This window comes from Hyla sarda, chromosome 10 (assembly GCF_029499605.1).
Source record: "Hyla sarda isolate aHylSar1 chromosome 10, aHylSar1.hap1, whole genome shotgun sequence".
NCBI lineage: Eukaryota > Metazoa > Chordata > Amphibia > Anura > Hylidae > Hyla > Hyla sarda.
Genome location: NC_079198.1, coordinates 78234317 through 78246816, shown reverse-complemented (window position 1 = coordinate 78246816; position 12500 = coordinate 78234317). Strand labels below are relative to the sequence as shown.

Genomic DNA, 12500 nt, shown 5'->3' with positions numbered 1-12500 from the left:
ACACATCTTAACACATTTATTTGTCAAATCCGCAGACTTTAACTACCTAGCTATCTATAATTAGTATCTTATCTGGAAATCAGGGGAAAGAGCACAGGATTTCAATGAGAATAGACAGATTCTTGTCTCTGTGTCAACCAATCACAAAAGAGTCATTGGTTTAAGTGCTGGAGTCTGGCTATGTTTACTCTTTACTCCTTGCATTTCTAAGCCTAAAGGAATCAGGGTAATAGACATGACATTGAAGTGGAAACTAATGCTTATGGGAATATTTAACATTTGTTATGGACCCAATACATCTAACTATATTATAAGCTTAGTGTGTCACAGTATGGGACATGATAGCACATATATGACCTGTTGTAAGGGTTCTAGTCTGCAATTCACAAAGGAAGGACAGATTAAAGGCTGGTACCAGATGAGTCAAATACGTGTAGCCATAAATTGTGGCCCGATTGCTCTTTTAGGATAGCTGCATGTTTATAATCCATATGGTGCTTTAAATTTGGGTCGTTAGACTAGTGGTCGAGATGGGATTTGCATTCAGGTCCAAATTTGTAGCCAAAAGGGTGCATTCAACACTGCGGTTGTACCTACCGAAGACATTGATATGTTGGCATCCTGTCAAGATGGGATGCTGAAGACAGGCAAGGGTTCCAACGGTTTTAAAGGTTCAACTAGTGATGACATCTAGGTGTATCCATTTTCCAAATGTATACAAATTTTTACTTAGAATCCAATACAGTAAGAGATAGGGATGCACTCACCAGTAAGCTTTTCTTCTTCATTAATTCCCAACATCACAAAGCAGATGGGAGCAGGAATGTCAGGGGGCCACTGGCCCCCTGCCATTCCTGCTCCCACTTGCTTTGTGATGTTGTGAATTAATAAAGAAGAAAAGCATACTGGTGAGTGCCATCCCTATCGCTTACTGTATTGAATTATACACCTGTCTTGACTGAGCCCCCACCTGTCACAACGTCTTACTGTCCGGAGCACAGCGCAGCTTGCTCCTCCTGTTTGTGTGAACTGATGCCCACAGTCCGTAGTGCTGGCTTCACCTGTTTCTACCCTTAGCTAAATTTTTACTTAGACCCTAAAGTGTAGTTTGCTGCTCTTAAGGGTCCAAGTATAAACGGATATGCGTTCATAAAATGGCCCTAATTTAGTTAGTAGTTGACTTTATTCAGGCCATTAAAGTAAAGCTTAAGCCTGTCCGTGCTTATATACATCAGCATCCCATTTTGACAGGATGCAAACATATGCTCCAGATGACACAATTGTGCTTTCAATGCAGAAATACACCCACATTACACTCTAAAATCTGTCATAGTTAAACCTTGAGCTAACTATATACCTAAACAGAAGTATATGTACAGGGTGTAACTGATTGCCCAATGTGCCCTCACAAGGAAATTTCTGTTACTGAGCACCATATTGACCTAAATGATTACTAAAAGCTTGATAATCCAGCAGTTGGAGTACCAATGAGTTGAGACATATCTTGTTAACTTGTAATAAAAAGTTAGTTTCAGGGAAGCGCTCAGTTATTAGTTGCTATGGTTGTCCTGTAGACTCACAGTTTACAGCCTACACATTACCTGGGTTTACCAACTGCTCTGCAGAACAGCTCCAGAGGCTCCCCTTCCCTTGTAAGACCCTGTGGATAAACCACTGACACTTCCACCTTTGGTTTATCTGTAAGACAAAGAAAAAAATAAGGTTAATTAATAAAAGCTGATTACCATATAGAAACACCTTATGTGGGACATTAAAAGGATATGCAAGTCTTTATTTTACTGTTCTTTCTGATCTTTCCCAGCATTCCATATGGCCAGAAACAATATGTCATAAGTCACATGGTCACCAGGGGGAGTGGATATGCTGAAGTGGGTGTGTGGATGCATTACTTCAGTTAATTCATTCCAGCCTGATATCCACCCACCCATTGCAACATAGGTCACGCCCCCCAGGAGTCCATGTAACTTATGACATGTTGTCTATAGCCACACGGAATGCTGGGAAAAGTCAGAAACAGCAGCAAAATAAAAAGACTTGTACTACAGCACTTTCGGGTTGGGATGGGACGAAGCGGCGTACAAGCATTTTACACAGTTATAATTTGGAATCAAGGGCCCAAAGGGTAAAGAAAAAAATCTGGACTATCCCTTTAACTTATTCTGGGAATGTTGGGGTATTCTTCTTCTGGGAAAAGGTGTGGTACATGGTTTCTAGATTTAGTCGAGCCATTGAATGCATCTTCTTGAGAAGCAGGGAAGCTCTAGTTCTGATCACTCTTGGATGAGTTTGTTAAGTGCTTATTTTTATTACTACTATTATAACTATTGGGGTTTAGAACAACAACACCCGTGTTGCGGTAAAAAGGTTCGGTTAGTAGATAAAAACATGTGACAGAATGGAACAGTAAATATCTATGGCAGCCAAAACCTACCTTTAAAGTCTACTTACAGTACTGAAAATGTCCTATTTTTTTTTTACTACGAACATTTCATCCAGCCTGACAGTTCTACTCCCCTGCCTTGGCAGATTTAACATGCCTGCATGGCCAAACCGAACATACATGCTAATGGAGGAAGAAGCCATCTCTGTTAATTGAAGGATCTTTCAGTCAAAAATGTCAGAATCTCTTTGGCCAGCTGAACCATTCATTGTGGCTAATAGTTTATGATACATGAACATATTTCTTAGGTAATCAACATCGGTACATTTCTACTGTGATTTCGGAGCCTTACTACACAATACCAAGCACAGTGCAGCGGTAGGTATCGATCAGGACTGAAAGTAGTATGTGATTTTTCCTCACAGTAAGAAAAAGGGAAAATTACCAAGCAAAATTCCAAGGGAGTTCCAGCCCATGTCCTGGGGAGCGTACTAGCTACAGATCATAGGAGGGTGTAGGGCAAGGAGGACACTGAAGACCGAACAGCAGCAAGCTAACAAAATGACAGGGTATGATAGAAGAATTTAATAAGGTGGTGCAAGTTAGTAAAAGTAAGGCAGAAGATAGAGAGGAGAATGCTAAAAAGGATAGCAAGTCTCAAGAACATGGAGAAAAGGGAAAAAATACCAAAGAGTAAAAGCATAATTACAAGACCGAAAACAGATAATAGGGAAGAAAGAGATGAGTCAGAGAAGGTAAAGGAAGGGCAAGACCCAAGGTCGGGACACCTATCAAGAAGCATCACATGTTTTATACAGGAGATCCAGTTACCACCATGGATCCTGATGTCGCTGAGGCTATGATGTATTTATGTGCACAGACAGACCCCAGCTATCTGACATGAGGGTCTCAGCGTGTGAAGAGAGCAGGCGGAGAGGAAATAAAAGCTGGTCAGATTTATATCGCAGTAACATGAAATCTATTTCTGTAGACAGAGTTTCACACTTGAAGCAGCTCGGGCTGAAGGAAACTCATTTGCCTTCATGCTGAGGTGAAGCTACAGATCTATGCCATGTTCCACACTGGTACATCCGTCCAAGTGTCATATATAACGGAGAGACACAGTGTATGCGCCAGGCCAGTAATGGGCTGCTCTCAGCTTGGGTGCACAATGCAGTTCTTTGCGGTACACGGGGGAGGGGACAGCACATAGCTGAGGAGACGAGCACAGCTCAGATGTACAAGCCCTCTATAGGAATAGATTAGCGATCTGAGACCCATATCCGTCCGGATCTGACCTTGAACAATAGAGGTAAAGACAAAAGGCAGAAGGCCACTATACATATAGGTAAGAGAGGTCATATAAACACAAGGATTACCAAATATGATGGAATGATACAGGAGAAATGTGCTCAGAGGGAAAATGAGTACTATACATAGTTATTCAAAAAAGCTAAGTTTAAAGAGAACTAACCTTCACATGTCACATATATTGTGAACCATGAAGGACATAGCAAGGTTTGATGTGGTCTGTCTGGTCAGTAATAGCTAGTATAAGCAGACCTGTATTAAATCGCTGGTTTTCCAGTTAACAGGTCCTGCTGAGGGATGCCAGGGATACTACAAGGGGGCATGCATTTGTAGTGCCATTAGGGCAGATTGTCTCACAAAAACAATCTTCATGATAATTCATGTAAAGATTGTCACAGTTTTCCAGAACTGCAGTACCAACTTCTACTAAAGAATCAGTTCAAAATAATTTGTCTTGATATTTTAGGTCCCTACAACAGTTACACCAGAATATCTTTCTGAAGGTTTCCTGATGTATACCAGCAATAGTATTCATGATATGAAAGGGCCAATATAGGACATAATGTGATGCATCTATTTTGTATTGTACAAGTAATAGCTGGATCACAGCTCTCAGGTTCCTCAACTACAAAGAGCTATAACCCTAAGCTATTATAGCAACAATCTCAGGTCTTCTATGTAAATGCTGAAAACTGCAATTAAATTAAAACTATCAACACAAGATTATGCCAAATTGTGCTGAATTTAGCATGTTTTTGCATGAAATCCCCGACAGGAAGTTGTGTAGTCCCTTTATTGTCAGTGTGGTGTAGTCTTAGCAGCTCCCCGGCTCCACACTCTCTTCCGGGATGAAGCATCATACCGTGCTGTCTCAGGAGACTGGATCTTGTCTCTGAGCTCAAGCCCCACCCGGTGTGTGATGTCACCACCTCTGACCAGCCGCTACAGCAGTGTTTTCCAAATTGAGCCCCTTTAAATCAGTAACCTGCGGTGGCTTTCAGGACTTCTGACAAGTGCTGGGGAGCAGAGCAGGTGGATGTCACTCACCAGACACCAGCAGAGGCCTTCGAGCCTGCACCTATGCCTGTTGGAGTGGAACTAAAGCCTGGTGAGAATGAAATAGCACAGGGGTGTAGGATGAAGTGGCACATCAAGAGATCAAGGGGGGAGGAAACAAGGGGGATGGAAGTGGCATGGGGGTTTTGAAGTGATGTGGATCAAGGGGGGGAAGAATTGAGTGTCACAGCAGGGAATCTAGTGGGAGAATTAAGTCACACAGGGTGATGAAGGGGGAGGGGATAAAATGGCACAGGGGGTGATGAAGGTGGGAAATGGCACAGGGGGGGATGAAGGTGGGAAATGGCACAGGGGGCGATAAAGGTGGAAAATGGCACAGGTGGTGATGAAGGTGGGGAATGGCACAGGGGGTGATGAAGTGGCACAAGAGGGATGAAGAGGCTGATGAAGTGGCAAGGGGGGGGGGGGAGAAGGGGGTGATGAAGTGGGCACAGGGGGGATGAAGTGGTGATGACATGGTACAGTGTGCGGAATGAAATGGCACAAGGGGTGATGAAGTGGCATAAGGCAGTTGAAAGGAGGTAATGAAATGGGATGATCAAGGGAGAGGGAAATGAAATGGCACAGGGGGTGATCAAAGGGGGGTGGGGCATGAAATAGCACAGGAGGTATTAGCCTCATTTGTAATAATGATACTGTTATAATGTCATGCATTGTAAGATGCACAACACGATAGGTGCAATTGGCGGTACAGCGAGTGGTGTGTTATTAAACTATGCATGTCTAAAAAGGGTGTCACCAAACTAAAACATTTGGAAAGCTCTACTCTACTGCCTACATCACTGACTTCCTATTGGGACATTTAGGGAAGAATAAGGTGTGTTTACAGCATGCTGCCTTATGCTGAATGATGCTGCAAGCAGAGGAGTAGACAGGGAATGAATACAGCTGGTGCTACAGATTTACTGACTGCAGAGCAATAGTCTGCTATGTACTGAAATGTTCTGGGGCAGAAAGGTAAGGCAGAATTTTATTTTTTAATTCAGGATTTTTTATTCAAGATGAACTAGTATATGTATTCAGTTATATATTATTATGAATTATGTTATGTCAAATCGCTACACAAGGTCACGCGATAATGGTTGCAATAGGCAGCACGTGTTGTAAGGGTTGTCTTTTAAGCAGTAAATTGCCCTCAGATTTTATTCAGTGTAAAATAATCTCTAGTCTTATTGAGACGAGCTCCAGTGGATTAATTCCAGTACCACTACTCTGTGTGCTACCACCTCTGACATGAAGGGCAGGAGAAAGGCTGGAGACATCAGGAGCCAAGGAAGTCTTATTATCTCTTGAAGCTTCATCTCTGATCTAAATCTGGCTTTTGGTGGCTGAAGCTAAAGGTAGAGATGCATTATTAAAGCTAACGAGCGCTCGCTAAATGTTAATGGACATTAAGTTTGAATAAATGAATTACACATTAAGAGTCGCTGGAAATTCCACTACCTGCCAATTTAAGAATATCAGATCATTTCTGTTTGCCAATTACGGAGACATTACTTCACAATACTTTCAATTTAGGGACATTATAGAGGACAGAATAACCAGCTCTACAAGGTATGAAGGAGACAAGAGTTTGGCTTAGCAAGAATATTGGGACTGGTGAGCTGAAGGAACCTTTTATAGGGAGGGTCTAGGGCTGGGTTCACATGTAGAATTTAGGTCAGTATTTTTAGGGTGGGTCCAAAACATAGAACAAAAAAAGTGTAGTTATTCTCTGTGTCAGTTCCATTCCTGGTTCTGGCTAAAAATATTAACCAAACTACTATGCGTGAGGGTATTGGTAAGAGTCTTTCACTCAACAACAATGTCGAATTTATAATTGTAGTTTAAAAGCCTGGATGTGAATTATGCCTATAAAATGGAGCCATCCATTTCCTAAATTGTGACCAAATCTGCATAATAGAAAGTGAAAATGACAATATGCCTTAGATTTTTTCTCCATGTTTTGCTGTATATATATTTTTTCTGACATTGTGTGAACATAACCTTAGAGTTGGGAGCATTCTGCAATAGTACAATGGTTCTCAAGTTACAATATTTTCAGCATACCATGGATTTCCTTGACCATTGTCAACTGAAACCATACATGGTATGTATGAATTGCTATATGATACAACCAATCAGATTGGTCATTCTTGTCCATTTCTGTTTCATTTTGGTTACCTGTGCCAGGATGAGCTAATCCTTCTAACACCAGGAGAGGGGGGGCTCCCATTTTGATGTTTTGAACAAGAGAAACACAAGGAGTGCTCCCTGTGTGGAATCTTAGGCATATAAGGTGAGCAAAAGGCTAGTAAAGTACGTGCTCACCTGGTGGTGTTGTGCTGAGGAGATACAACACTCTAAGGCATGTGTTACAAAGAATTCGACTGCAGCGGCTTCCCACGCTGACTGGCAAACATGAAAACAATGGAGAGAGGAGAAACAAACAGGAAGATGGAAGCTGGAGATTGTGCCGTCGAAGAGAACCAGGTAAGTCCAGATGTATGTACAACAGGTAACTTTTTTAATATACAACACGCAACACGTTTTAAGACCATTCTGGTCTTTTCATCAGGCGTCTGAAGGGGAGACCGGAATGGTCTTGAAACGCGTTGCGTGTTGTATTTTAATAAAAGTTATCTGTTATACGTACATCTGGACTTACCTGGTTCCCTTCAACAGCGCGATCTCCAACTTCCATCTTCCTGTTTGTTTCTCTGCCCTCCATTTTGATGTTCTGGAACACTGTCTTCTGTTAAGAACTCTGAAGAAGCACCTGCCCTCTATAAATAAAGTGATTTTTCTCCCTTTTATAAGTAAGGATTTACTTTATCTATATAAAGTAACTGGTCCTTTTTCTTTAATCTTAAATTTGGGGTGACATTATGATGGCTTTGGAACCAATTACTAGTTTTCCATAGAGTTTTGATCTCAAGATACAATTTTTTCAACTTACAATGGTCATCCTGGAACCAAGTAATATTGTAATTTTAGTGACAACTGTATCCTCAATGGTACGAATAGTGTTCAATGTGACAGAGCTTGTGTAGTAGCTTTATACAGGATAGAAAAATTGCACTGTATTCAACCTCCTCTAGTATATCAATGGAATGCTGGTCCTATATCTGTTACATTTACCCTGGCGGAAGAAAATGATATAGCAGAATTTGTTATACCTTCTAAGGGTGGCCTACCAAGTCTTATTTTTTTTTTTTGTAGGTATGAATAGGAATTGACGCTCCAAGCCAGGTGGAGGACGGACTCCAGAAGTCATTTTAGCAGTATCCTTGCTGAACTGTATAATTTAACCAGGATCAAGTGTCCGACCATGAATCCCCTGAATCATTTATACATGCCTTACCGTTGACTCTTCGTATAGCTAATCCATAGATTGGAACTGACCTCGAAGACCTTTCTTTCAAAGCGGTAACCTCTGGGCGGAGGCCTGGTGTGATCCCTGACAAGTACACATAATCACTGAAGTGAGTAATAATGGAAATCAGTCTGGAGGTCATCCTCCAAATGGATTGCATTGGTACATTTGTTTAACAGAATGTTTAGTAATCAATCCAAAGAGAATTATGGCTGCCCTCATTATAGATTGACCAGCGTCATTACAGATGAAGAACGTCTCCCAGGCTGACACAAGATGATTTACAGCCAGGGACCTTCATGCAGATCTACCCGACATCTGGTGAACGCAGATTGATCCATGAGAAGGGTCTCATTTACCGAGAATAGAGGGGGGCCGAACCTGGCTGTGCATTTTATCCATTCACTATAAAATGGCATTCATTTCCATACAATCGGCATGAGAGGGCTGACAGCTTTAAGTACTGCACATTACATCTCATCAATGCTCAGTACTATTACATTTACCATTACTAGGACGGTGCAGTAGAATTCTGGTCACGAGGCCTGGGAAAATCTTGCAGCATTTGTATTTCATGTGTTTATATAGCTAAATATACAATATGTGGACCCCACAGTACTGTACTAACAATATACTCTGCACATTTCACTGTAAATAGACGAAAGTGATGCACAGGGAATACACGGTTAACAAGGAACTGGCGGCGGTGGCTGCTCTCATTAATACTATGTATATAGTGCTGAACATACAAATGTACTGCAGCCTCTAACTACACTGTTATTCCTTCATTTGTTATCAGAAATAGGCTTCCGCCACTAGTAATGCAATGTTTTCTTGCCAGTTTGTTGCTGGGAACAGTCTTCAATCGACTAATTCGCTGCTGTGTAAACATTGTATTCATTTGACCATTAATATAGGAACAAACCGGGCACTTGTATCTACAGCAGATTGTCCTTGAATGTACATATTATACACATTGCTGTTAATGTCTTACAATAATTGGCAAAGCAGCCGCTACTTATTTAACAGAAAGGCTTCGCAATTTTATATATGGATATGGTGTAAGAAAGTCAGTGGGAATGCTACAAAACATCTCTAGTAGACCTTATAACTTGGGAAGGGGTACTTAAAGGGGTACTATGGAGGGACATTTATTTTGTTCAAATCAACTGGTGCCAGAAAGTTATAAAGTTAAATTACTTCTATTTAAAAATCTTAATGCTTCCAGTACTTATCAGATGATGTACACTCCATGAGGAAGTTGTGTAGTTCTTTCCAGTCTGACCACAGTGCCTCCAGGAACTATCTGGAGCAGGAGAGGTTCGCTATGGGGATTTGCTAATGCTCTGGACAGTTCCTGACATGGACAGAGGTGGCAGCAGAAAGCAATGTGGGCAGAGTGGAAAGAACCTCACAACCTCCTCTGTAGTATACAGCAGCTGATAAGTACTGAAAGGATTAAAATTTTAAATAAATGTAATTCACAAATCTGTGTAATTTTCTGACAATGGTTGAATTAAAAACATTGTTATTCCTCTGTAGTACCCCTTTAATAAAAAAAAGAAAACACTAACATGACCGCAACATAAGCCATATGTACAAACATGTGGTTTTCGGCTGATGAACAGTAAACACTCTATACACTGTTACTATTTTACTCTAGAGATTAAAAAAATTCCCATTTCATATTAGTTTCGGATCTGGTTTGGTGAATGACTGTCAGATTTGTTTCGGATCCTCATTGCCGTGACAAGATGAATCTAAAATGCATCATAAGAAGATGGAATTCTACTGAATCTGCTTGTTTTGGAACATTTGGACCGAACCCAATTTGTGCTAAACATAATTTGCTCATTTTTAGTTGTGTCATCTCATATGGAGGAATAGCAGTGGAAGGATTGATGCTAAAAAAATACTTATGGTGTCAATTCAAAAATATGCACAAGCCCTGGTGGCCCTGTGGTTCTCTGCAGGCAATCACTGGCCATGGTGGTCACCGAGATCACATATGACATCACTACTTTGGACAGTGGTCAATGGCAGCAGTCACAAGTCATAATGGACCAGTAGTGCCAGAACAGTAGGTGATCAGGCTCCAGGGTAACATGGAGTATTGTAAAATCACAGCCATACAACAGCATTGATGTGACTAATGGAAGACTTACATGTTTCAATCTATGGAGAAAAAACACAATACCCTTGTAAAAAGCAATACATATAAACAGCCTAGCAACTATTAAACCATAGGGACCTTAAAGGGGTTCTCCCTTGTTTATACTGTTTTTTGTTGTGTTTGTGTGTTATGTGTGTATAAGTATGTGTTTTTTTATGTGTGTTGTGATTATGTATATATGTATTTTCTTAACTTTTGTGAAGATCCGGAAGCTGGCCCCTTTTTCTTCCAGCGGCTTGCTGTGTAACCTCGGCCTCCGCCATGTTGTGTTCGGTAAGTGGGATGTCGGGGGGTGTGTTCTTGCTTCTGTCTTTCCTATCTTCTGACGTCCGAGGCAAATCTTTTCTTCCTGTTTCTTCCGTGGCTCAGCGACGAATCTGCGGCCTCTTCCGGCGCATCCGCAGGTAGTTTTTTTTTTACGAATAAAGTTTTTTTTTGTCTAATTGACAAACTGTGCATGCGTGAGTACGCAAGTGCTACGCTAACAGCATAGTGTACGTTAGGTCTACGCTAATAGCGTAGCTTCGCGCAAGCGCAGACAGTTTGTCAATTAGACAAAAAAAACTATTGGTAAAAAAAATAAATAAAAAAATAAAACACATGCGCCGGAAGAGGCCGCAGATTCGTTGCTGAGCCACAGAAGAAACAGGAAGAAAAGATTTGCCTCGGACGTCAGAAACACACCCCCCGACATCCCACTTACCGAACACAACATGGCGGAGGCCGAGGTTACACAGCAAGCCGCTGGAAGAAAAAGGGGCCAGCTTCCGGATCTTCACAAAAGGTAAGAAAATACATATATACATAATCACAACACACACATAAAAAAAACACATACTTATACACACATAACACACAAACATAATAACAAAAAATAGTATAAACGAGGGAGAACCCCTTTAACATTTCCCTATGAGAGGAAGGAGTTGTGGATGTCTTGTGATCAAGGCAAGAAGTCTCCCATGGTTAAGTATGGGGGTAACAGCAGCCGATGCCGTAATACTGCAAAATATAATGTGGTCAACTATTTATATTCTGTTTGTTATAAGGTTTTTTTGTACAGTTTGTATCTACAAGAGTAACTATAAGGCACTGGTCTCCAAACTGTGGACCTCCAGATGTTGCAAAACTATAACTCCATCAATGCCCAGACAGCCAGCATGGAGATGCAGTGTTTGCTACATCTAAGGGTGCGTTCACACTGCGGAATCTCCACAGAATTAATGCAGTAGGAGAATTGACAAGCCGATCACCATATGGCCGGACGAAGCACTTAAAGGAGTAGTCCAGTGGTGATTCAGTGGTGAGCAACTTATCCCCTATCCTAAGGATAGGGGATAAGTTGCAGATCGCGGGGGGTCCGACCGCTGGGGCCCCCTGCGATCTCCTGTACGGAGCCCCGACAGCCCGCGGGAAGGGGGCGTGTCGACCTCCGCACGAGGCGGCGGCCGACACGCCCCCTCAATACAACTCTATGGCAGAGCCGAAGCGCTGCCTTCGGCAATCTCCGGCTCTGCCATAGAGATGTATTGAGGGGGCGTGTCGGCCGCCGCCTCGTGCGGGGGTCGACACCCGTTATCTCGGCGGAGAGCCGGGGCCCCGTACAGAGAGATCGCAGGGGGCCCCAGCGGTCGGACCCCCCGCGATCTCAAACTTATCCCCTATCCTTAGGATAGGGGATAAGTTTTTCACCACTGGACTACCCCTTTATAGTGCGAAACGGAGCTTGTTGCCACTGAACCCCCCTGCTCTTCCCTTCTGTGTTCCCCTTGTATGTGAGTATACATATCGGCATGCAATAAAGCCTGAAGTAAGAAAATACTGGCGAGTGATCGGCTTTTCAATTCTCCTACTGCATTGATGTGAATCTACTATACATACTCTTTGCCTGAGCACCACTACCATACCATACAGCAAGAACCAATAACACCGAGCCCTGGTCCTGACATCCCCAGCAGGGGATTAGCCACAGTGCCGAACGGACAATTTCTGCATTTCTTGTTTCCAGTGTCTCCACAGAATTACTCGAGCGTAGATTCCATCTGGCTGCCACCGATGAAAATACTTGGTCGGTAGGACCGCGCGGCACTGCGCCGTCACCAGAGCAATTTCAGTGGCAGAATTCTCTGCTGCTGAAATTCCTCAGTCTGAACGAGTCTTGCGGAAGACCCATTCCCTCTGAT

General features: G+C 42.3%; 1 protein-coding gene across 5 annotated transcripts in view; it reads right to left on the bottom strand.

Annotated features, from left to right (window-relative positions):
* The window catches only part of CADM1 (cell adhesion molecule 1), a 279815-nt gene that overhangs the window by 71658 nt on the left and 195657 nt on the right, over positions 1–12500 (bottom strand). For all 5 annotated transcript variants that reach the window (XM_056543696.1, XM_056543697.1, XM_056543699.1 and 2 more), the window contains one exon: positions 1602–1698. In XM_056543696.1, the coding sequence (XP_056399671.1) occupies positions 1602–1698 (97 nt within the window). The remainder of the gene's footprint in view (positions 1–1601; positions 1699–12500) is intronic.